This window comes from Grammomys surdaster, unplaced genomic scaffold (genome assembly GCF_004785775.1).
Source record: "Grammomys surdaster isolate TR1022 unplaced genomic scaffold, NIH_TR_1.0 335, whole genome shotgun sequence".
NCBI classification, from domain to species: domain Eukaryota; kingdom Metazoa; phylum Chordata; class Mammalia; order Rodentia; family Muridae; genus Grammomys; species Grammomys surdaster.
Window position 1 is genome coordinate 1,446,501 of NW_021604754.1, and position 27,033 is coordinate 1,473,533.

The 27,033-nt window shown below is 40.4% G+C and overlaps 1 protein-coding gene across 1 annotated transcript in view; it reads right to left on the minus strand.

Moving 5' to 3' along the window:
• Nucleotides 1-27,033, minus strand: part of Met (MET proto-oncogene, receptor tyrosine kinase) — a 104,096-nt gene that overhangs the window by 48,187 nt on the left and 28,876 nt on the right. The window contains exon 4 of the mRNA XM_028778432.1: nucleotides 7,181-7,372. Within this exon, the coding sequence (XP_028634265.1) occupies nucleotides 7,181-7,372 (192 nt within the window). The remainder of the gene's footprint in view (nucleotides 1-7,180; nucleotides 7,373-27,033) is intronic.

Sequence of the window (27,033 nt, forward strand, 5' to 3'; positions counted from 1 at the left end):
CTGGGCTCGAGTTGATTGATTTGTTTTTGCCTTTTCATGATTTTTCAGCTGGAGACACCGTACACATGACACTTTCATCATAGGCAACTGAGTCACACACTATGCTCAGTGCTTCAAGAAGAGATCACAGTTATTATTCTGGAAGATTGATACTGCTTTTGCTCTCAATAAAATCCAAGAGAAAAGTGAACTAGAGAGTGCAAGAGTCAGGTTTCCCAGAGCCTTTATCTAATGCCCAAATCTGAGCATTTGAGTCCTTCTTAAACACCCAGCTGCTTGGCTCTTGGAGCCCTGGAGTGAGTGAATACCAAGTCAGAAGTCCCAAAGAGCACTGGGGAGTTGAAGTTAGAATAGCTTTCACAATGCATTTCCTTGCCAGTGACTCCTTGTTTCAGTAACCTTGGCTGCAGGAGTTAAGTGTGCCTAAGGTGAAGGCCTCTCTGTTCAAATGAGTACTGATGGCCTACACGACACCATACTAGCCCAGCTAGCCAAGCTGCTGGACTAGAACGGGTGTGCTGTCTGCTATGGAAAGTGGACAGACAGCAGGAGAAGGAAGGAAGGCCAGGGGAAAGGGGGGGGGGGTGGTGGGAGAATTTTTGCCATTGCAGTGATGAGCAGAGACCTTATCATAGATGCAAATACCCTTTCAGCTGATCATTAGCCTTTTCTCTGCAGGAGCATCCACTGTAAGGAAATGCCAAGAATACTTTTTCTATCATTAATCCCTCCCTTTCTCTCATTGCCAGAATTCTAAATAATTGAGTAACCACTAAAATCCTCAGAATACTCCCGAAGCAATGCTTGCAAGAATTAGGAGCTCCTTTTTGTTGTTATGGAGATATTTCTAGGGACAGGACAGAATTTGGCATGTAAGTTTAATTTTTATGATAAATCACTTGGCAATCTGAGAACAATTAGTATGAAATAGAAGACTGGCAATTATCTTTTGAGTTTCTACTGTGTCCATGACTAATTCTTAGTATTTAGGTCACAAAACCTTTTTCTTTAATGATCCTGAAAATATAGGCCTAATGTACTGTTTGGGGGGAATGGGGTGGAGAGGGGGAAGAATCCAAATTTACTTGTTCATTGCTGTTATTAGGCCACACAAACTCTCTCAATAAGATGTCTGAGAAAAAAATGCTGTAAAACAATACATGAACAGAAAAATAAAAGTGTGGTTTCACTCGGAAAACTTGTAAATGTGAACAAAATACTTTTTTTTTTTGTGACTTACTATGATTCACAAAGACCAAATTCCCTACCATATATAGGTTTTATTTTCATAGACAGCTTTGCAAAGTTAATTTTGTTTAATAACAGATGAAGATTAATTTTAATAAGGAAAAAGTAAATCTAGGTAGCTATCTATTTCTTCAAATGCTTCTGTCTCTCTTTTTTTAGACAATTCAATAGTTTCATGTATAAAGGGGATGAGGAGGGGGAGGATGAGGAGGGGGTGGGGAGGAGGGAGGAGAGAAGGAGGAGGAAGAGCAGGGAGTGATGGTGATGTTTGTAGGGTCAGTAGGAATTTCAGTGCTCACTCGAGTAGGAAATGTCCTTAATCAACAGCAACGTAGATTAACATTCTATGCATGTATCCATCACTTGGAGAAAATTTTGGTTGCATCTATGTTTTGCTTCTGAATAATGGATACTGATGTAAAACTTCCTGTGTGAACATACACTTTCATTTCTCCTGTGTGTTGCATCTAGGATAAGGCTTTTTTCTTTTTAAAACTTTATGGTAATCTTATCTTTACGTTTTTAAGGTGTTGCTAAATTATTTCCAGGTGTTTGTACTATTCTACATTCCCATTTCTAGACAAAGACTCTCTCCATATCTCTGGCTGTCCTGTAACTCACTATGTTGACCAGGCTGGTTTTGAACTCACAGAGTTCTTCCTGTCTCTGCCTCTCAAATGCTCAAGTGACAAGAGTAAAGGTGAGTACCACAATGGCTGGCCCTATTTTCCATTTTCTTTATTATGGACATTTTAGTAGGTATGAAGTAATGCTTTTCAGTGGTTTGGGTTTGTATTTCTTACCATGTGTTCTCGTTTTGTTTTTCGTTTGTTTTGCTTTTTTTGTAAGAGAAAAGTCTACTTCAAGAGATTCACTGGAGACCCTTGCTTGGCCATCTTTGCTCAGCACCCACAGTTAAGGCTTGGAAGAATGTTTCCTAAGTGTCAGAGAGGGCCTCTATGGTGCAGGGTCCCAGAGAAGCTGGCAGCTAGCAGGATAGATTCTCACTGGAGAAACAGTGAGAGAGGAAGCACACAGTTATCTGTGTGGCAGATCTCATGGAGGTAGAGAGGCCTGCATGAAACTGTTGGAAGACCAAAGTGAATCTTTCTTGAACAAGAATTGTAAATCTACAGCCCTGTTTAATGACAATCAAAACTCCTCTTGAGTTGTGATACCATTTATGATATTGATTTATTTTAAATGTTAAGAAGCCCAGGATTTGTTAAGGAGAAAGGACAAACCAATTATCCATGAAAGAGTCAAATTATCGGAATTTGGGACTCAAGGAGAAAAATATGAGGAAAGGTGACATTATTGATTGATTGACAGGCCAAGTTATACCTAGATATACGGTTACAGATTTAGAGTTTAATCTGCTTTCCTGTAGTTCCAGTGTAGATCAGATTCTGGTCCGTAGTAGTCTCCAAGGCGTGTCTGTTGTTTTGATATGTTTGCAGATTTAAATGTGAAGCCCACTTATGCCTTGATGAAGGCCTGAATGTTTTCAATGTTTCAGACTGTACCAAACCTTTGAGTTTAAAATTAATAAAGGCTCATAAACTAATGCTATATGTGTTTCCTATTTTACATGTCCCTCTGGTTTTTTTTATTTTCTACAAAGCATCCATGAAATAAATTTTACTTTCCCTTTGTTATCTACAACCGAAACAAACAAAAGTTCCACATTTTCCCAGGGTTTCAAATATTTATGATGCTTTAAATTTCTGTGATTTGATAGCAAACAAAATATATGCCTTTCAAGGGCATGTATACATTAATTTTAAGAACCCAGCTTAAATTTTAGCTATTGGCATGACCTCCAAATTCTTATTTATAATACGTTCTTGTTTAGCACAAAGAAGCTTCTGAACTCACTGCACATGTTTTCTTCAAAAGAAACAGACTAGTGCTAATATTCTTTAGGTAGGGCTATATCTAGGTCAATGTTTCATTTGAAATGACATTTTTAATGATGCCTCTGTCTGAATATTTTATAAGAGATGAGTCAATTAACAATCCCTAAAGAGAAACAATGTTTGAGTTTAATCTTCATTCAGATGCATCTCTATCTAATGTCCCCTTCCTGGACCTGTATGTGTCTACATATTAGAAAATAACACTAATTCTCAACATGATGCATGCCATTGCCCTCCGATGGAAGGTACTGATGTGGCACACCAGATGAGGGTCTAGAAGCCCCAAGCAATCTGATGGCAGGAGATCAGGAAATGAATTGGGCTCATGGAAAGGGAGTGGTTACTCTCACCTTACCAACATGACCCTTTAAGTAATGGCCATAAAGCATAATCATGACCAAACAACATCTTTCCCCTTTAATTTCTTGTTAGACTCAACTAGTCCAGATAAGACCAGAACGAAAGTAATGAACTTTAACATCAATGAAGGTAACAGAATAGGAAAGGGGTTGGGATGATGTAGAAAGAACAGGGTGGTATCAAAGAGCTTAATAGTAGCTGTGATTGTGCCCAGGCAGTGGACACTGTAAACAGGCATACTATTGGTACCCAGTAAATGTCTGTGAGTGGAGTTTGAAGCAGGCCTTTGAAAGGCCTCTGGTCTCCTCCTCCATCCCTCATCCACTGACTCTGCCCAGCCTGATGGTCATGCACAAATATTTTAATAGTAATGCTTTACATTTAGAGATTAAAGGCCTTATACAAGTGCTGTAAAAAAAATCAAGCAAGCATTGTTTAGATGTAAATTAGACGAGGAGCTTAGAAGGGGAGACTTCGGCAATCCCTGTGCTTAGTCCTGTATCTTCATGAGCATCCAGCGTTCTCCCACATGGCCCTGCTCGCTGGGCTAGGTTTTCCTATAAGGAGACATATTCTCCCTGTTTACTTCTGTTCTCTCAAATCTACTCAAATCTCAAATCTCAAATTCTGCTTCGTGGTCTACTTCAAAGCATCCCAAGAGAGTAATCACACAAACCAAAACTGTTTTAGAATTCTATTACTGCTATATTTCCACGGATCTAGACTCTACATGCAACGTCAGTATATTTAGACTTAGGGGCACCTGCATGAGATACGTTACACTTGTTTAAAAGTTAGCAACGTGTCCAAAATGTCTTCTCTGCCATGCACAGACTATTGTTAGCTAAACAATATAATTCTTTCTAATCAAATAACCACTGTGAAATACCTGATTCACTTTGCACCCAACAGCTGGGGCTGTAGCTTGTGTTCCCAGCCTAAGCCGAACACCAGCACAATAGGAAGGGCAGAAACAGCTGCAAACTCTTGCGATTAAAAAAAAAAATCTGCTAAGAAACTTTGCCATTAGGCTTGAGGGTAGGAAGGAAGTAAAATCATTTCTCTGTGTTTCTCATGTGTGGCAGCTGCCTTGGGAGGGAAAAAAAAATATGTTGATTCTATTTTGTAACAGAAACGCCATAGTATTTACCAACATGAGAGTTGTAGAAACTTAGCCTGGCTACAGATTCAGAGTTTTAGCCCAATCAAAGCACTGACAGAACCTGGTAGTCAGTCACTCTGGCAAAGGCAGCTCAAGGTCCCCCTTGTCTTCTCTGCACTCTTTACCAGCCCCCCTCCCCACTCCCTCCCTCCCTGTATTTGATGTAAACAAACTGGTTTTCAGCGTGGTTGGGCGCCTGATTCTGTTGCCTGTCAAATGCTTTAGGTTTATTTATATAAAACTTGATGGAACACGATGGTCACAGACATGAGTCCTCTCTGTTCCCCGTAGCCCTTCAGCACCTTGCGCCACTGCTGCCAGGAAAACATTTTAATCTCCTTTATCAGAATACTTAATATTTTATTTCCCCAAAAGCAGGTTCTAAGTTTCCCTTGCTCCACTCCCTTGCCCAGTTTAAAAACAAAAATCAGTATTAACATATGCTTGGTGATGTTAAGATGATCTGGATAACGAAACTATCAGGCAGTGATGCCAGTACCTGTTGTGAAACAGGTCCTCATTTTCATCGTCTGGACTATGGCAGAAGATAGCTCCCCCACCACGCAAACATATTAAGATACAAGAATTGAGCATAAACTACAGAATTTTAGGAGCGTAAGGTTATAGACACATGATCTATCCTTTGGATGGTATGAACTCTTTTATTAAAGCAACTTACTTAAAAATGGGATTTTATTATCATTTTAACATGTGGAAGTAGACTTAGACCCTCTTCCTGTTTAAGAAAATAGTGCTCTAAGGATGAAACAGATTATATCTATATATACATCTATGCGTAGATACATTTACATATGCAGGCACTAACAGAGAGGAAGAGCCATGAATTTGACGGAGCACGGTGAGGGCTATATGGGAGGACGTGGAAGGAAGGAAAGGAAGGGAGAAATGTAATTATAGTATAACCTCAAAAATTAAAAAAAATGCCTTTCAAATCTTAACTGATTGTTAAATTGCATTAATGCGGACCTGGACTGGTGAGATAATGGTGAACTTAGAAAACAGAAAAGCACAAATAAAGATAAGGGAAGCAAGCCATTGGCCTGCACAGGTAAGTAATTGATTAGATGCCCCCTTCTCCTTCAGACTCATTGGACCTTGACAGCAATGATCAGCGTAACTGAAGAACGTGTACAAACACAAGCAATGGGATTCCACTTCAGAGATAGCAGGTAACCGCCATACTGCAATGTTAAAGTGCACACGTATGTGGAAGGAATATACGTCCCACCTTCACAGGTAAGAACAGATTTAAGTAACCAAGACTGGAGAGGCAGGCAGACAGTACACTAGACTGGGAGAGGGGGCAAAGAGGAGTGGTCAGCTGTGAGGATCAAGAAGTCAGGGGGATAGCGTGGGGACATTCATATCATGGGATGTTTGTTAACATTTTAGAGACAGGAGGTTGAGTGACAGGCTTCATTACTCTGGAGAGGTCCTGCCATGCTGATGAACACGAGAGAACTATGATTTGTAGTTCTGAAATTATGGTGATGTCTAACATCCGGATTGCTCTAAAGATAATGAGAATTTTCAAAACTTTGCTTTGTAAAATAATATACATACAGGATGTAGGGATGAATAAATTAGAGGAAAATCTCATCACTCTCAGTTGGCTTATGAGATGCCATTATCCAATCAGGATATTAACTACATCATACAATTGATAACTATATTAGACAGTGAAGTAAACATCATCCCTCATAAGAAATTCCTAATATTCATAGAAGCTCCACAGGTGTCACTGTCCCTCTACATTTCTTTGAGAATCTACTCGCGAACTCACGGTGAAAAGCACCAATAACTATTAAAGCAATAAAATATATCCAACATGAGGGAGTTGTTAATTTCTGCAAAGTGCTATGATTCTTGTAGCTAGGAAACACTAATTCCATCAAGCCCGAAATATGAACTTTTATTGTATGGAAATACTGTCACTCGCCATTAGAAGCATTTCTTAATGAAGCCTGCTATTTAAAAAAATTAAGTATCTGAATTTCTTTGTGAGACTGCACTAGTTTGCAGGAGGAGGTGAGTCCAAGGCTCAGTGTGATTTCGATAGGATCCCTTTCTCCTTCCTGCCAGTGTCTCTCAGGGATGTGAATGTCTCTTCTCATGGACAAGCATGGGGCACACAATGGCTCTCCTTTGATGCACAGTTCCCCCCTGAAACAGGAAAGCGTTGCCTGGAAGTGCTTAATTGTTTCAAGTTTTACTTTCCAATCATGTGATAAAGTTATGAATGGAAAAAAAACCCGATTTCAGACAAGATTAAAACAGCCACATTTGGGTTGAAAGGTTCAAAACCTTTACAAAAACAAGCTACCCACTTCATAGAAAGTAGGTCATGCCTCATTGTTGCCCTTTTAGGGTTTTGTTTGTAGCTTCTACTGTGATTTGCACTTCATAGATTGTTGATAAATATCATTTAGCAATAATTATATAAAGCCAGCTACCCTAAGAATGTTTTTACCTGCATGAAGCGACCTTCTGACGTCCCGAGATTAGCAATGGTGAGGTCACCTTTGATGAAGGTGGAGATGGACGTCAGGAGCACTTGGTTGAGCCGGCCCATGAATAAGTCGACGCGCTGCAAAGCTGTGGTAAACTCTGTCCGGTACTCGTCACTGCGTACTTCACAGCCCGATGAATTTCTCAGCAGGGTCTGGAGTGAAACATGGCCATGATGTTAGAGTCTGGAGGCAAACCAGCTGGCAGGAAACGTTGCTGTGTGTCATTACAGAATTTGCTCAGAATATCAAGGAGAGTCGCACGAACACACAAACAGCCGTAACTGCACATGAAGTCTGTAATGACTGAAATGGCTCCAGTTCTACTAGGCACTGTTATATGTACAGACCCTCAAAAATGGGAGGCAGAGCTTATTATCTCAATGATACATTGTGGTTCAAATGTACACTCATGAAGATGGAACCCGGATGCTGTTGAAAGAAAAACGCAACGTTGGAGGTCTCATTTCTCGACATTAGTATATAGTTCCTTAGCAGCAAGTCCTATGAAATGAAATTCAGATCTGATGATGGTGATGGTGACGATGATGGTGGTGACGATGGTGATGGAGATGTTAAAAGTCATACTATGATATATCTTAGAACCCATGCATATATGCATGTTTTGAGGGCACAGAAGTTGAGGGAAATAATTTTTATAGAAAATTCATGGGGAGGCAACTGAGCATATACCAACTGCCTTCATCAAGTCTTGGTCCTGAGTGCGTGTACGTATACAATTCCTATCATCTATCTGTGTTCAGAAACTGAGGTGATCTGTGCTTTTTTTCTTTCCAACTGTAAAACAGAGATTGCTACAGAAAAAATGTCCCCACAACAAAGAATTGTTGCAAAGACTAAGTCAACCACCTCATATGAATCTCTGGCAACAGAACCAACATACGGAGCTTCCCTTTAGACTGTCATCATTGGGAGAAAGATATATATATTTTTAAGTACACATCAAATATCTCAGCATCAAATATCAATAAGCATCAAATATCAAATAAGCAGCTTCCTGAAAGACAAGCAACAATCTGTTGATGTTCAAATTCAAGTGAAAGGGTGGGAAAAAATACACTTCAACAATGCAAGAAAATGGCAATTAAGCACTAAGGACCCCTCCCTCTGTATATTGACCCAGCCTCTGGTGTTTCTCTTACCTCACAGACCCAAGCATCTGTGCTTCCTGTGCAGGACCAGCCATGCCTGAGTATCCACATCAGATTTCCCAAGCCTTCTAGGGTCACACATATACCACACATGCCTGGAGCATACGCTCATCATACTCTCCCCGGCAATCCATTTCTCCTGGGATATATCTATTTTATCGACTCTACATCTCCATCCACATGTCTGAGAGATCTCAGGCTTAGCCTGACTCTTTTGCCCCTTCCTGACCTTATGACATTATACACTTCACAGAATGACTCTTCCATCCCTCCATATGTGTGAGCCAGATATTTAAGTGTCTTTATGGTCCTCTTCTCTGTCATCTCTCAAATGTAATCTACCTTGAAACTCTATAGTTTCATTTTCTAACTATCTTATTTACTTTCCATTGCTGACCAAAGGCACCTCGGGGAGGACAGGCTTGTTTGGTTTACACAATGCATCATAGATGGAAGTCAGGGAAAGAACTTAGGCAGAGGCAGGAGGCATGGAGGAAAGCTGCATGCCGGCTTGCCTCCAGCTATCTTGCTTGTTCCTCCCAGGAGTAGCTGCACAGGGATGACTAATTCCTACAGTGGGCTGGGCCTTCCCACTTCAATCAACAATCAAGACAATGCCTCACAGAACTGCCTATAGGCTGCTCTGGTGGAGGCGTTTCCTCACTTCAGGTTTTCCTGCTCCCAAGTGCCTCTAGTTTGGCGTAGTTTTTGTAAACAAACTATTTCCCAGACCTATCCATGGTCTTTCTATCTCCATCACTGTGTTATTTGTCCTAGCCATCCGCCTTTCTGCTGTGCTATGGCAATAGCTTCTACCCACTTCGGGTTCTGTGTTCTCTGTGTCTCAGTGCTCAGGCCTGCTTTCTGCTGTCTGAGTGTTGCAGACATCTTCCCATTAACGAGTCCGACATAAGTGGTTTGCTCTTCCAGGGTCTGCCCTCCTTCACTCACCTAGTTAGCTCCTGAATATCCTTTATTCGTGAATTTAGTACCAGTCTCCCAGGAGACTTGCTCTGATGCTCATATCAAGGTCCAGTGCTCCTATTGTAGATTCTCATGATAGCTTTTGCTCACTCATCAAGCACAGCGGTAACCATTTCTGCTGCAACTCAGCATTCCCTTGTATACATAATAACTGTAGTTGCTCTTCCAAAACTATACTTCTAGTGGCAGACTGACCATCACGCAAAACAGAGAGCTAGTAAATAGTAACAGAATGACGGGTTAAATCAGGCGGAGGTGACATGAGTATGAAACTGTTAACTAGTAGTTTGTAAAGTATCGTTTTCAGGAACAAGGCAGTTAGGAGTTCACGAGGAACAAGGAATGGTTGGCTCCTCCATGTTCCTGATGACAGCTGGGAGTTGGTAAATCTGGGCTAGCTGAAGTGGGAGGGAGGATATACCAAGGGAAATGAAGCCTAACTTAGAAGAAAAGAAATGAAAGTTTACTCTTGGACATTTTGTTTGTTTGGTTTTTGTCTTTCAAGGCAGGGTTCCTCCCTGAAGCCCTGGCTGGCCTAGAATTCACTCTGTAGACCAGGATGGCCTTGAAGTCACAGATCTACCTGCCTCTAGCTCATGAATGCAGGGATTAAAGGTGTGCGCCACCACTGCCTGGCACAACTCTTTTATACATAGCTACTAGTCAGGGAAAATGACTGAGATGTTAGCAATCCTTTGTTACTATCATCTATTATAAAAGTCAGAAACTAATCCTTTGTGGTACTTATGATTGAACTCAGGGCTTTGTATGTACTAGGCAAGCATGCATTCCCTACCCTCATCACCTGTCCTCTAACTTACAGTTAAGAGTAACAAAAATTCAGTTATATTGCTGTGTAGTGACTTCAGTCCTTAAGGCTGAACATCCATCACATAGAATTGTGAAGTTCTTACATATTTTGCCTCTGTGGTTAAAAGCCACCTAAAATATTCTATTTATGTGCATCGGCAATTTCTTCATTTTAATTGGCAATCAATTAGCAAACTGAGAGAGTCTTAGAAGAGACTAAATCTATTGTATCTTGTAATTAAGAAAATGTTTCAGTTCTGGACACTTATTTTGCTGTATAATAAGCACTAGCTCACTATTTAATTAAAAGCCACTCTGCACTAAAGTACTATAGATTATTCTGAGGAGTAGCAGTTAACTGGGGTGTACCAGCTGCTCAATAGAGATCGATTAATTGATAATTGAGTTTCAACTGGTGATCGCTGATTTATTTGGTAGAGATAGCCAGAGCCAAGGGAAGCCACTTAAAGGAGCAATGGACAATTTCAAATCTTAGGCCACCTGAAGTGCTCCATTAGGGCCAGGTTCCTTCTCTTACTATGTTTTCCATTGCCTCTTCTAGATCTGGAAAGTCCACTGGGAACTTTAAAACCTCAAACTTGACCTGGGGCACAGAGTTTCTTAATGTTTTCCTGGGATGCAAATACAACATGTAAGGTGTGGTGCCATCCTGGATCATAAACTATTGTCCACCTCTGTCATCAAGAAGTACTTTCTCAACATTTTTTTTTGTCCCAACTTCCCTCCATCATGCCTAAGTGATGTCAGCAGGTATACATTGATTTGTGTATCTGCAAAGCCACCAGAGACAAAGCCCTTCTCCTAACCAGCTTGCTTGAATGTCCACCTCGCTGAGTAGGGTTGTCAGGAGAGGGGGTGAGGTGATCTCTGAGAGTTTCTTAGAGTGCCTGCAAATCTACAGGAGCTTGTTGACTTTTTCTTCAGAGGAAACAGAGTGTTGCAACCAGGGCCTCAGCCCCTATACACCTGTTGTCCCAGATGCAAAGGTTAAAAATAAATCTGCATCAGCATCGATGGAATATTTATATTGTGAGCTTCAAGGCCCTTCCTTCGGGAAATTGGTCTCTAAATCTTATCCAAGGATTAGTAGTAGTATGGAGTTATATCTCTATCTCTCCCCAGGAAAATTCCTACGTGGAGACATTGCACAACTCGAGGACAGAATCTACAGGGCTCCTTGATCTTAAAAGATTGTGCAATTTGGAGCTAAGAAACAAACAGGGTCAAGGACATTCTAGTTTCATAATGCATGGAGCCATATCTACTTCTTGTCCGTCTTTTCCCAAAGCAGAGAGCAGCAGGGGGAGCAGTAAGAACACTGGCTTCTGAGAAGAAGTAATGTCCCAACGTTCACTGCAGGAGAGGGGACTCTTCTTATCTTTCTCCCTGCTGAGAATGTTGGGCAACCCGGACACTGCTGCAGGGTGGCTTACAGAGCTGCATGCTATCTGAGCCTTAGCAATAGGATTTTAATAACGAGCCAAGCTCTCCACATTGCAAAGTAACATGTGAATAGGGCTAACTTTCAGTGGGACTCACTACATCCCGTAAGGATGTCCCTGACCTCAACATATGCATTCAAAGGACTGTGCACCATGCACATACACACACCTTACACATGTTTCAAACTCCTTTCCCTGGACTGTATCTTATATCTCATCTTAGAGATAACTAGAATTACTCTACATTATACACTTGGAAGCAATCCCTTAATTAATTCAGCCTATTGTGTTTCTGTGTGTGTGGATTTTTTTAAAATCATTTTATCATACTTGCCTGTTACTTTTTTTTAAAACATGACTCTGATATATATATATATATATATATATATATATATATATATATATATTGTTTCTTTTAATAAAACGAAAATTGAAGTGCTAGAAACTTCAATAGGTTTGACTCAAAATGTTTCGCTCAATTAACACTGTGATGTATGAAGCAAGCATGTAATTACATTGAATTCAGTGTAATTAAGGATGTGATATATTTGAGATAGCGATTCCTTTAATTGATCTACAGGACCGATTTAGCTCATCTATAGCTGATTTAAATCAGTCACATAGATAGCTTTTTAAAATTTAGCTTTGTTAAATCTTCCAGCTTATTCATCCCAGTTCTTATGTCCTTGACCATGGAAAATTAACATAAGGTTTTTTTAATATAAACTTTATTCAGAGCCATATCTTGCAGAAAGCATGATAATGGCTTTGCGGGCGACTCAACTTTCAAAATGGAAGTTGCTTCTCTTAGACTCTTTTAGCCAGTTTGCTAAACACTCAACTATGTTAGGTTTTCTTTCCTAAATGCCATTCCTGCAGGCGTGCAACGGAGCTGCTTAATGCAGGGGTTATGCTTCCTACAGAGGAAGTTTATGCCACTCCATGTTTGCTTCTCCCCTTCAGGATAGCCAGGCTCACTGCCCATTACTGCATTGATCCCGAGCTGTTACCGCCCTACGGTTTAACTCTCCAGTCACTAGAACTTCTCAGTGATCAACCCCAAAGACAGGGCTTTTTGTATGATGCAGAAGAATCAGTTCTTGGGCAGAGCAGGCTAGTCTTTAATGTCAAAAGTTGGTGTTGTCTGGACCTTGTCCTGTGCTAGGAAGAGAACTCAAGTTTGATGTTCTCAAGGTACAGCATGAAAGGAAGACGCTCCTTCACTATTTCTGCGTCCACTGACTTACCTAGATGAAGAAATACTGCACTGTGTCTTCACCTGCCCTGGGGTTATGACTACGTGACGCCTGCCTAGTCTAGCAGTGTAGCTACAGGTCTAACAGAAGAGAAAAGCTGAGTGCAGAGTTAAAGGCAAAGTGGCAGAACCACATGCTTTTCAGCCAGGCCAGCTACGAAGACAGCACAAACATGCCTCTGGTTGGGCTGCTGCTGGCTCAGCACTGGTGAGTCACCTGGGGACAATGGGGCAGCTAGACTCTCACTTACCTAGTGCTGATGATCTAACTCTACACAGCCACCTGGCTTGTAACTCCTCAGGGCAAGTACATCTCCACATCTGCCTGCAGGCTACATTTGAATAGGTCTGACTCAAAGGCGTCATTTTCCCTCCCATTTTGGGAGGGAAGATTTTTCTCTCCTTTCGTATAAGACTTCTATAAATCATTTCATCTTTCCCGCCACAACCACCCCCACTGCTGAATATTGAACCCAAAGGTCTGTAAATGCTAAGCACGTGTTCTACCAAGCTACACCCATGGTCATATATTCTATTATTTTTATTACAAAAGTGTTGCTCTTTTACTGTGGATAGCTGCTCAAGACCAGCTACAAATTCCAGCACAGAGAAGGGAGCGACTCACAAAGCTCCACCCTTAGCGGAATCCTTTTATTTTGAAGATGGACTAGAAGGAGATTGTGTTCATGTCCTCATGGATGACCCACACTCATATGCATACAAAACAGTACTGAATGGATTCAGTGGGCTATAAAAAAAGGACATGAAGCTGGAAGGGGAGGGGAGCTGGGGAGGGGAGTAGGGGTTGAGTATGACAGGATCCATTGCATGTGTTTATGAAGTTTTCAAAGAATTAAAAAATTATATTAAATATGATTATATTATATATTACATATAAACATATTAAATAAAATTATATACTAGACTTTGAAGATCATAGGGTCCATGTGACATATTTTACTTTTCTTGTATACATGTAACTCTTTAAAAATGTAAAAAACACTCTTAACTTGACAAAGTTAAGTGTGTCAAAATGTTTTGTTTTTTTTTGCCCGTCTTCTGAAGGCACTGTGCACGTAGAGCGATCAGAGACCAGCACATAACTGATATGTAAAGCAAAGAATTCAGCAGATAGGTAACTAAAGCCCTGTGCTAGCAGCACGTGCTATCCGACTAGAGAGGAACAAGAGAAGTGTAGCCTTCAACAGCTGCAGAACCTTGCAGCAGAGACGGATGCCGAGCTAGGTCTTGGCTGAAGCTGGACTACAGGAGGAAAGATTCTTGGAACAGAATATATTTTAATGTATGTGCGGGTATGGCTTTCTATATGCATGTGTACAAATGCTTACATTTGTACATATACATATATATACATATATATACACACACACACATATATGTGTGTGTATATATATATATCCACTCTTGGGGTTAGAACACTCAAAATTCTACAATGGGTTTTGGAACTGGAAATGTTAAGTCTTTTGCATCTTTATCATTTCCTAAGGTGAATCAGATATAAAACAGGCTGAGCCCATGTGGTTTTGGTTAGCAGCTTTCATACTGAGCTTCAGTCTCAGCGAGGAGCAACAGTGATTCATCAAACTGCTCCAGGTATGGCAGGGTTTGATGCTCTGAGAAGGTTTTCTCTCTTTCTCTATTTAGTTAATAGAAACCAAATTGTAATGCACTAATTTCATAGAAGTTTTAGAAAGCCAGAAGGCACAAAACCAACACCCCCCCCACACACACACACATTAATGAATCAAAAGGAAGTCATTTTTCCTGAATGCAGTAAGAGCCACAGCTTCCTTGTAGGCCCGGGAGGTTTCCTCTTACTATAGAGCAACTAATAAATGTCTTAGCAGAAGACAGGAAGAGGCGAAAGATGGATGAAATGGAAGTGTTCAGTCATGCCCTAGTATGTTCCTGAAGCCCATGACTGGATTCTAGTCATGGATCCAACAGTCATTACCTCTTATCCCTCTTCTTCGTCTTAGCATTATAGAGTGAGACTCATTTCCTGTTTTCTCACTTGGTCTCAGACATGAACTACACATCAGATACTTTGTTAGTGCCAACCCAATTCTCTCCTTTCAATTGGGCCTATCCAGTTCAGGACAGGGCTTCTCTGCCTTGCCCTTACTTCATGCCTATGAAGTAATTCCAGGTAAGAGGAGCCCTGTGACCATAAGGGTGGTATTGACACAGACACTTATTCTTTTTTCTGTTAATCCATGCATCATTTTAAAACGTGAAACCATGATTGGTGTCTAGCGTCGAAAACCTGTGGGTTTCCAGGGCAAATGTCAAGGGAGGGTTCCTGCTGTGACTATCACTCACAGTGACAGTGTAACTCGAGCTTTATCCACTAGGTGTTCTCCAAAGCTCCTCACCCTGATGGTATCATTCAGTTCTGGGAATGTTCCAGAAGGCCTAAAGAAGCAAAGATGTCCTCCCTCTAAATATTCTTAATGGCTCGAATTTCCCAACTTCAGGTCACAAGCAAGATCTATAATTTCTGTCTGTCCATCTTCCTTACCTTCCTTCCTCATCCCCTTTCATATTTCTCTCTCTCTGATTTATGAGTTTTTTTCTAAACTGTGTGGGGTGCAAATGTACATGTGTAATGCATGAGACTGTAGGAGGGAACATAGGCTAGAAGAAATGTAACTTTTTAGTTTCTCCTGTGTTAGCTTAAATATTCAAAATCCACTACTCTATAGATTAGTTATTAGAGATTTGTGGGGAAGAGTGAAAGGTAGTTCGGGGGAAAATGTTATTTTTTACTAATAAATATTTTAATAGCCCACTTGAAACATGGATCTGTGTTACAATCATTTGTTTGATTGAATGCATTTTGTTCAAGCTATTGTCTTACATACCAGATATATGGAGCTAGAATCCATAGCCCATATCAAGAGAATAACGACATTGAGTGGCATACACACTACTCTGGCTGTGATGTGGTTGAAACGGGTAACAAATATTACTCAGAAGAATTCAGATTACAGTGGGGAGAAGGAATGGGAGGGAATCTAGCCTGGGAAAGATAATATCTAAGGTGAGAATTAAAAAAGAATAGAGAAGAAATGTGAGTTTGACAAAAAGACTATTGAAGGAAATCAGAGGCTGACCATGGGACAGACTTTAGAAGACTGGGCTTCGAGGGAGACTCACAGACACTATCCGCTACAGCTGTGATAGCCCAGGCATAGGGCAGAGCCCAAAAGACACACCTGAGCTGCTGTGTAGCAGCACATGGAGCCATGTGTGCAAGTTCTTCCTTAGTTTTATTCAATGACAAAACTTGTATCAGTGGTAACTTGGCCTAGGCATGGTGGGACACCCAAATGCCAGGAAGTGGCCAGCCATGCAAGTCAGGTGTCTACTACGCTCTGCCAAGAGTTAGTTCTTGACTGGCATTCTACTCCATGTGAAGGAAACCAGGGCCAAGTAAGACACTCCTTCAATATCATAACAAATCTGAAGCAACTGGGGAGCCCCCAGATTATTTCTAAAGTTGTGGCTATAAAAACATGTTGCTTTCAAGAAAGATTACCACATCATCAGTACTTGGGAGACAAACAGATTGGGTGGAGAGGAGGACAGATCCAGGATGATCTAATTTTCTCTTACTGGAATCGTTTTTAGCACACTGAAAGATTTTTTTAGAAGCAATAATATTTTCTATTTTTGCTTTATGAATACGTAGAAAGAAATTAAGGATTTTTAGAACTACACGTTGACCAGGAAAGAATCCAGATTTTATTTTGAAGATGAAATGAGAGATTGTGGTCATGAAGAAGGCTGAGGCAGGCCAAATGATTCCTTGGAAATATTAAATTTCTTGATTGAATAGGTGTTGTTTGCACCCGCATCAGCAGCCGGATAAGGTGCTTAAGGAATCCTTAAGCGAGCCTGGGCTCCAGAAGGAAGAATGTCAACATGGGTTAATGAATGAGAGAGGTCCTGTCAAGGATTGCTTAATCCCAGTGGAGGTTTTCCTGAGCTACTGGGGAACTGGTGTGAGGTTGATAGACCAGAATGAGGTTTGAAGGAAACAGAGCCTTAAGCAAACAATAGTGCAATTTATTTTGGGATTTGCCTGTAGCTTAGAGTAGGAAATAAAAGCTGTGCTAAGACAAGAAAGGCAAAGTGAAGCTATACTATCTTTGTTATGGAAGTAATTATCCATCCATTCACTCGGATAGATATTTTAGTATATGTTACAGACCAAATGGAAAATTTGACTGTCTTAACTATTTCTTGAACCTCTAATACAGAGAGCATTAAACAATGTTCTGGGAGTTCTAACTGCTTCCAAGGACCATGCAGGGAAAGCTTTCATACAAAAGCAGTATTTACTTATGAGAATTCAGGTGCTCACATTCTAAGTGGTTGGTCACCCTTCTCTTCATGAGCTGAGATACACTCAGTAAGACTGTTGTCCTTTCACTAGGATCACAATGACACCAGGGGCCATCACCTTCTTTACCCTAGATCCTAGGAAAATGTGAAGGTTTGCTCTTGTTTTGTTTCATTTTTCAACAGGAAACTTTCTTTTTAGTAGGTGGAAAAATTGTTACAATTTACCACAATGTGACACCACATTGTGTCCCATTAAGGCTGGCTTAGGTTTAAGTTCTCTTTGTACATGACAACAACTTCGAACTTTTGGCTTTGCAACATAGATCACAAGGTTCACCTACTATGTTTAAACTACCACTTACACAGTGTGGTTTTCAAACCCCTATGGATCGTTCTAGCATTGGGACAATAGTGGAATTGAAATTGTATGTTACAAACCCAATCCTACCTGGAGTCACTGCTTTTATAATAATTATTCTTAAAACAAATCTGAGAGCAGGAAATGGTGCTATTTTTTTCCCCACAGTGTCTCCAGCTAATCCAATGTAACTGTTCTTTTCCAAAGTAGAAATATTTCTAAATCATTTTTACTAATATAGTTATTGCTTCTTGTTTACAGTGATGGTGGAGCCACAAATTAGTTTCTACTTAATGAATTATCAGATGTATTCTATCCTATTGTAAACTTCCCATAATGATTCAAGATGTTAAGTCCTGGGACTACTTAATGTGACCCGAGGTTAACCTTTATTACTGCACTTTAGGACATTTCTAGAGACTCAGATTATCTCATATTATTGAAAATATGAAGACAATAGTTTCACTTTCCTATTGTCTTTTCCAAAATTGTATGTATTTTTTTTACATCCACTAGCTCTTATAAACAGTCTTATTACATTCAAGAGTTGGTCACTTTACTGGAAAATAAATAGTCCTCTGCCTGTAATTACAGGCTGCAGGAAGGGGCAAGCCAATGACCTCCCTGACTTGTAGGCACAGGAACAAGTTCTGAAGATTAAATACCTCCTATTCCCTTGGCAAACACCACTTCTCTCTTGGCCAAACAACGGTGAACAGACAAAACACAGAAAAAGGTGAACATTTCTTTAGATACGTCAGACTATTTTTACACCTGCACTTCAAATTTTCACAGCTTATGCAGACGATGAAAACACTGTTTACAATTTATTCATAAAAATACTTGCGTAAACGTTACCGAGACTGTACATGCCTGTGATTTGTATGATCTTTCTTTCCTGTTCAAATGCATAGATTGTTTTAGAGCCCCCTAAGAATGAATTGACACTGTGTATTGTCTGTGATCTACAACGCAGACGCTTGGTAGCAAAGTGCAGCGAATGCCTCCCTTCTGAGACCTTTCCTCACTTAGATATCTGCATGATTAAACATAAGCAGATGAAGATGGTTAATGGGAGAGATAAAAGCTTACTGTACATATACCAGAGATGGAAGGATTGGTAACACAAAGATAGCCCTGGTTGTCGGGCACACACGTGGGCATTCAGGAGGTGCTCATGAGATGTTCATGAGTCCGGGGAAGAAATTCTGGAGGTATTCATGAGATGGGCATGAGTCTGGGGAAGACATTCTGGAGGTATTCATGAGATGGGCATGAGTCCTGGGAGCACTTGGCTCCCACTTGGCCTCTCAGCCACATGATCCTCATGAGGAGGAAGCACAGTAAAAAGGGATGCAATTGTGCAGGGTAGATCCACTCTGCAGATACAGAAGGACAATGTGACTTGGGCCACCTCAGCATCACATTGCCTTGAATTCTATTGATGTTTCCAATGCTGAGGGCTTCAAAAGGACTTATTTGTGTGTTCTCTGAGTTGCATGAGTCTTTGTCACAGGACTCATGAGTAATAGAAGAACCCTTTTCACGTGCAGAAGAAAAAAATGTCTTCGACAGTACTGAGTGTTGACACAAAGAGAGGCAGGGAGCCAGGGAAGAAATAATCCAGCCCCAGCAGAAACCTGATTTACTTCCAAAGAAGCTGATGGCGTGCTAGGCTATGAGGCAGCGCGTGAGCACAGCTGAGACAAGATCTGGAGCTTCTAGCTGCGCACACATTACCCACTTCACACCAAGCTCCACTAAAACACATTGAGAATTTTGTATAACAGGATATATTTTTTTTAAAAGAAAGGTAAACTCCCAACAGGGCATTACACCTTCTGATATTTTTTTGTTAAGTAGAAAATAATATATTCTAATGGATCTAGGTCATTTTAAAAAGTTAAAGTGAAATACAGCAGCTTATGCTTAAGACAAAAGGCCATGAAATAGGTATGATTGCTAGTATATTAGATACTTGGCATGCGTTTGCCCCAAACTAAATATACTAAAGATAGAATGCATACCGTTGTAAGCGTTATGTAAAAGTTAACTTTATCACTCCAGAGTCATCTTTTAAGTTCAAATCATAAAATTTGGATATTGCCTTTCATTTGTATTCACAGGCCACATCATATTTCATGAATTATCAGGACATCTTGTTTACTGGAGTGACTTAGTCATTTACTGCCATCTCTCCTCATCCACTGCCACATGAAGGAGAGTGTCTTCACTCTTGGCTCACCACTGTCTTACCAGCAGAATAAGCACTCAGGAAGCAACTACTGGGCTTCCTATGGAATCCTGATTGCATAATAAATCCTTTTTTCAGATTCTTGCTGAAAATGGTGTTTGGGAGGATCTGCTCACTCTATATCCTAAATAAAACAGTTAGGCTTCTGGCACTTTGCTTAAGCTAATAAGATGCGAAAACAAGCTTGCGATGCAGTTAGCTGAAAATAAATGGAATATATTGCACATTTCATTGTCAAAGTAATCTTTAGAGGCATTCACTTTTTCTATTGACTGCCGCTGCATTAGTGCTTGTAACCTGTTTAGTGCATTAGCTCTAAGCACTATTGATTCACTCAGACCTGGCGAGCTGGTTCAATTCTGCTTTGTCCCCAAATCCTGAGTGGCACTTTAGGTTTAGTGTTGTTGTAAGCTGCTTGAGAGATGCTAAGAGATAAACAGATATTTTCAATGTAAACTCTCAATAGAAAACTTAGCATTCAAACTTAGATGTTCCTGACATGAAGACCTACATTCCCAGTCACCATGAATCACAACACAACAAACTGGATTTTCATAAAGTCATCTCCACAAAGGAGCACCTTCCAAACTCAAACTGACCTTAATTCACCCCTTTTACCTACAACATAATCTGAAGTGTCATCAGCCATTTAATGTCCTCTGATTGATGATCACTTTGACGACACATCCAAATAAAATAAGGGAAGACAGATATCAGTTGGAATTCACGATGGGTCTTTTTGTTTTGGAATAATATCACTTGTAAACCATCTGCAGCCATGTATGAACATGGAGGATGCTTAAAACAACCTTTTATTCTATGTTAGCATGCACTAGACATTTCCCTTTCCATTTCCGTCTGAAAAGACTGGAAAATCTTCCGGAAGTGTCTGTGTTCAGAGTCCAACTGCTCCCACGTTAGCCTAGTGCCCAGGTGAAGTGCCATAAATTGCTTCCCTAAGGTAGAGCCTAGCTTTTAGAATAGGAAGTCAATTACTGCTCAGCCGATAATTTACATGCAAATGAACTCTTCTGGAACAGATTAGTTTGAAAAATATATAATCAGAAGACCGGAACTTATCCAGGACCTTAGAATCACTTACTACATCCATGATTTTAGGTCAAGGGAGTTGTATTGACTTCAAGAGTAGCGAAGCCTTTGCTTTCGTTTCCCTGATACTTTCCAGCCCTCCGTGGGCACTGGAGGTGTGACTTTAAAGCAGTTCCTGGACACTTGTTCATGTTTAATGCATTGTATTCGTATTTGTGCCAAACCAAGAATAACCAATGGCAAAAAATTCCCGAGTCTTCTCTAAATTCCTTGTTTTTCTTGTTTGAGAGATGAGATAAGAACAGAGGGAGGGATGGCCACTGATAAGACAAGTCTGGAGGAGGAGAGCGACACCCAAGATTTGAGATGTTATACTAAGTTTAAAAAAATCTGTTATTACTCAAGTAGGTTATCATCCTTATCAACATGTGGGGCTCTGCACGCTTCCAGTAATCTCCGACCGTAGATCGTGGGAATGAAGACTTCACATCTTGGTGCTCTGGCCTCAGAATTTTTGCCTTTTTTCAAAAGTCAACTTTAAGATTGATTTCTTCTCCTGTGGACTTTGTCTGACAAAGTAAGTTCCCCAAATGAATCACCGTCTAGGGATCAGCAACTTAACACAGTCATGCCCTGCTTTAGAAGACAGAGCAGACAGGAAACACTCTTCGAATGCCAGGGGCATGGATAACTTCAACCACCCCACACGTGGGAGATACTGTTACTCACATCCTGAGTCAGTGCCATCCCAGGTAAATGCTGCCTGTATGTCTGGCCTGAGTTTCAACTTTAACCATGTCCTTTTGCCTTTGCATGATGAAAGCATCATGCTTTGGAATCTTAAGATCTTTTCTGAGGAGAGGGTTGGGGACAGACATGTGACAATTTAAGGGAGTTAATGGGAAGATGGGGGAAAGGCAAAAGGCACTAATCACTCATTTGTTACTTTTTAAAAATACCCCGCCCCCTAGAGTGTTGCCAATGAACTCAGAGGGTGTTTTGAAATTCTGGGAAGAAATTGATTGTAAGTCTCTCTTAAATAAAAAAAAAAAAACGCACTATGCCATTTTGTATGTGGGGAGAGTTCAAACAAGACAGGAGGCAACAATGTGCTAGTCTGAGAGAGAAGAGAGCCAAGGGCTATGGAAAGAAGCAAGAGAAAACAGAGGTTTACTTGGATTTTTAAAAACGTAAAGTATATCCAATCCTTGGACCTCAAGGACTTTCCGTCTTACAAGATTTTGTTTTGGTAGCGATTACATTTGTTGCACAGCCAAGATATTTAATGTTTAATTTTGGAGAACTGTCTAATATCAAGACTAAAGACTCCTCAGTAACAGTGTACATACAGGGCGATGTTCTCTCATTCCTGAACACAGGAAGCAAAAAGCAGCTTTATAATCTGACTTTACATTTATCACCCCTAATACAAAAATGCATTCCCTCGAGAACGCTGTAGTCTAAATAAGCTGTGCCAGACCAATCAAATGACATGGATGTTATTTCTAAAGCTGACTCCACATCCACAGTTTGAATGGTGTGGGAGATTATACATACGAGGCCTATGGAGAGTTATAAATCTCTGTTTATTTTATTAAATATTACAAGACATGCCCCGAGGAGGACAGATCAATAATGGACCTTGTGGTTTCCTGATGGAACACTGCAATTATTTTCTTTCGTTACAACTTAAATGTAACTCAATTTTATCCATCCATCATCTTTATGGTAGTGATAAGAAACATCACTGAAGGCTTGTTTCTGGGGCCTATGCCTGGATATTCCTTGTTTGCATCTTGTTTTGATTGCTATTTTTATTGAAAATTGTTCTAATTACTTTCCTTTCTCTCTGTGACCGCTCTGAGTGGTGACCCCTTAACTTTGGCACTCCAGGACGGAGATGGAAAATTACTACCTTTAGTTTCCTTTATTTTTGGGAAGCAGTTGGCTACTCTTTGAATTGGAGTACAAGTGGTATTTGAGAAACAAGGAAGCTCAATAAAAACAACCTAGGAGGTTGACTTTTTCTGGAGCTGTATTGTGTAATTCTTTTTTTTTTTTTTAAGGTTTTTCGAGACAGGGTTTCTCTGTGTAGTCCTGGCTGTCCTGGAACTCACTCTGTAGACCAGGCTGGCCTCGAACTCAGAAATCCGCCTGCCTCTGCCTCCCAAGTGCTGGGATTAAAGGCGTGCGCCACCACAGCCCGGCAATTGTGTAATTCTTAACGCAAAGTTTCACTTTTAGTACAGAAGCAGGTTATCTTGCTTTGGCCATGGCTAGCTTAAATTTTAAATCAGAGAATGAGGCAGACTTCTGTCTTGAGTGTAATGCAATTTGATTCAGTTGTGGTCCCAGTCAGTGTCAGCCCACTTAAGAGATGAACTAATTAAGCTTGGATGAAGTTTGGCCACTTATAATACATAAAGAAGGAAGTGAAAGATTCCCATGAGGAATAGAACCACAATATGCATTTTTAAAAAGAAATAAACAGGTCATTTGAGTTCACCTCTCTTTAGACAAGCATTCCTTATAGCAATAGCTGTCATTTAATATGAGCATAGGACCAAGATAGAACTTTTTTGGGTATTGTTGTATTTGTCTACATGATAGCTTCAGCATGAGGCCAGACAGCCTGGAGAATGTAAATAATGTTCTCAAGGTCACCAGATAGAACACAGTGGTGTGCAGGACTGACCCTGGATCTCAGGCTTCAGGCTCCTCTCATTATGCTCCACTGATCCCCAAGGAGCGAGTTTTATCGTCATCTTATTGTGCCCGGTGCATTACAGAATCCTCGCACACTTTGCAGAAGTCTGCAAACTAGCTTGCATTACCTGCATGTCGCAGATGAAACCCGAACTGCAAGAGGTTAAGGAGCAGTCAGAAGTCATACAACAAGTGTACTGTAAACCAGGCCTTTCACCCAGGAGTGTCTGTTACCAAATGCCATTGGTTCCCCTCAGTTGATCCACTAATCATCATTAAGATCACCAAGATGTCACCGAATCTATCAGCCACACTCCAGGACAGGAGCTCATGCCCAGGCAAAGCTGGCCAACGCAAAACAGACTCCATGTTTTTCCATGTGATTTTTTCCCCTTGGTTCTGATATGCTTTGTCTTACTGTTCTTCTTTCTTTCCTTTTCTTTTTTCTTGAGGAAGAGAGAGGTGGGGGCAGAGAACACAAAGTTGGGTGGGTGGGGAGGTTGGGAGGAGTTGGGCAAGGGCAAAGAATATGATCAAAATATACTGTAAGTATGAAAACAAACAAACAAAAACAAACAAAGAAGACCAAGACATTGGGGAAATATTTACTGCATGCTTACTTTTTCAAATGTTTATATAATAGAGCAAAACTTTGGTAACAGGACTCTAAGGGAAAACAGTGTAGTGAATTACTAGTACAGAAAAAAAAAAAAAAAAAACCTTCCCTACCTCAGCATCCACAAAAAGTCATTTCTAAAATGTAGTATTTTAGGTTTCCAAATAAAATACATAGTATACTTACAGAATAAGACTGCTGCTGATCATGAGATTTTAAAAAAATTCTCCTATTCAAGATGCAGGGGGGAGGGGGGAGGGGAGCACCCTCCTAGAGGCAAAGGGGAGGAGGGATGGGATGAAGAAAAGAACATTGGGAGGGTGGGACTGAGAGGGGGAACACTTGGAATGTCAATAAATAAAATAATTAATTTAAAAGAACATTGATTTGAATTTGCAGAAATCATCTCAATGTGTTTTTAAACTTTTCTTTCTGGGATTTCAAGTTAACAAATCTCTTATGTATGATTGGTGGAGATTCTAGAAATTTGAAGTAAATGAATCAATTTATAATGCTGTTTATCTCCAGATAGAAAGAAGAGTTCCCCCCGCCCAAAGTTGAATTATCACCAAGTTTCCATATTAAAGGGGCATTTTCTCAATGACTTAATTTTGCACAGTAATATGTTCCTAAAGGAAGATGCACTAGCCTGGAACAACGTGAATTATTACTAATTTAAGATGCTTAAAAAGGTTAACTGATGAATGGGTTAAAAACATCAGGAAAGATATTTAAAATGAATTTGAAATTATTGTGCACATGAAAACTGATAGAATGCAAAGTTAGATATCACTGTAAATAAGCCCTTTAAGAGTTACATTCAAACTCGACAGAAAAAAATGTGTGCATTGTGAAAATCAAGACCACATTCTTACAGAAGGTCTGTTATGATCAACAGCACTGGTATTCCATGGGTGCACCCTTGTGGCTTGGGACAAGCTCTCCACATCTGCACTATACGCAGAGACAAGCTTTTAAGCACTGTTAAGACACAGGTAAAAAAAAAAAAATGTGCTTTCAGAATTATCAGATGACTCAAAGGGATCTTTCCTGTTGCAGATCTGAGAAGACGCCCGTAAATACTGTGGCTAGATACACTCATGAAATGTGAGGGGAGGGGACAAAGCAACATGACTTGACCATCGATAAGTAAGATGCGCCTGAAACATCTGCTGGATCCCTGCTCTTTCCTGGCACTCTTGTGCTTGATCCTGCAGTAGAAACACATTTTCTGTATGACAAGGAGACAGAAGGGCAAAGAGTCCCTCTGATAGATCTCACATACACTGAGGACTGGGCAGGAACCTCAATAGAAAGGTACCACCAGTAGCATCCTTCAACTTGTCCAGAGAACACTCAAGTTATGTTCATATATGTACTATCGATATTAAGAGGAAAAGTACCCAATGAGTTTCTAGTCATGAAGCTTCATACTAAAAATAAAGACTATATTCCAAGATATTATCAGAAGGCTACCTGATATATGGCCAAGTTAATCAGCCAAGAAAAACTGGAGTCATCTTATTGCTTAGATGATCATCTTATTCCTAACTGGCTCCATCCTGTAAAGCATTTTGGTCTTGCTGCCATTTAGGACAAAGCTAGGACTATATGTTGATTATTGGAATTCTTTCCTTGGGCCAGGTATGTGAAAAGAAATGTGTGTAGTCTCAGTTTCAGCAGAATTTCAGCCGTTAGTAAATGGAGAAGGTAAACAGGCAAATAGAGAGAGGAGGTTTACAGGTATTTCTTTTTATGGAATTTGGCCAGCACGAAACTTGGCTTCCCTTTCACGAAGACTGTTGGCAAGTTACATCTTGTTTCCCACAAGAATTTTGTGAGATGGGAGTGATAATAGTTTCAGGTGTGGCGTTTGGGATATTTTTCCTTCGTGATAAAACTGGCCTGCATTGTATTGGATAATCTTGCCTCTTTGTTCCCCCTTGAACACTACAAAATGGCAAAGCAGGTAAAATAAAGTTCAGAAGGTTTTGAGGCTTTCTAAAATGAGTAATGACTCTTGCAAGTGGGAGACTGAAATGTACAAAATAAAACAGGGAGATAAGAGACCAGTATGCCCCTGCAACATCAAGGCTCTTTTAACGTTCAGCAGTACCAAATCCAAGCACCAAGGGCATATGCCCTGGAAGCCCTGGGGAACTCCCAATAGGCTCTTTAAACTGGTGTTGCTTGACTAGCTTGCTATCTGTGGGTAAAGTGTTTTTGTTCAAGATGCTATGAGCACCACACTTGCATTTCTGAATTCCAGGTTTCTGAAAGGCCTTCAGTGTTCTTTCATTCTTTTGTAGTATTTTCTATTGAAAAAAAAATCAGCCTAATGAAGAATTCCATTGTACCTTACGGAGCTTACAATGTATATTTAACATGCGAGTGGTCAGTACGTCTTAGTTGGGACTGGTGTGTCTGTGTTATGTGTACTATTAGACGGTGGAGGGGAAAGGAGGGAAGCTTTGTCTATGTTTCACCAAAGGTTGTATTTCCTGAGCTCCATAAAACAGAGAAATAATTTTCCATGTGAGAAAGTACCCCAGGCTCATGGAGAGCTGGCTCACGTTCCTGAATTCATGTGCCCTGGGCTCCCCTCAGCAGAATTACATATGTTCTCTTATCAAGTCCATACAGACTGCTCTTCCAGGTTGCAGTTACAACCATTACTTCTTAGACTGAAAACCACTTGGGTAAGACACACTTTTCCAAAGCCCAAATGTATTTAGATAGGACTCAAAGTGACAATAGTTGTTCAGTTTGGACCCCGA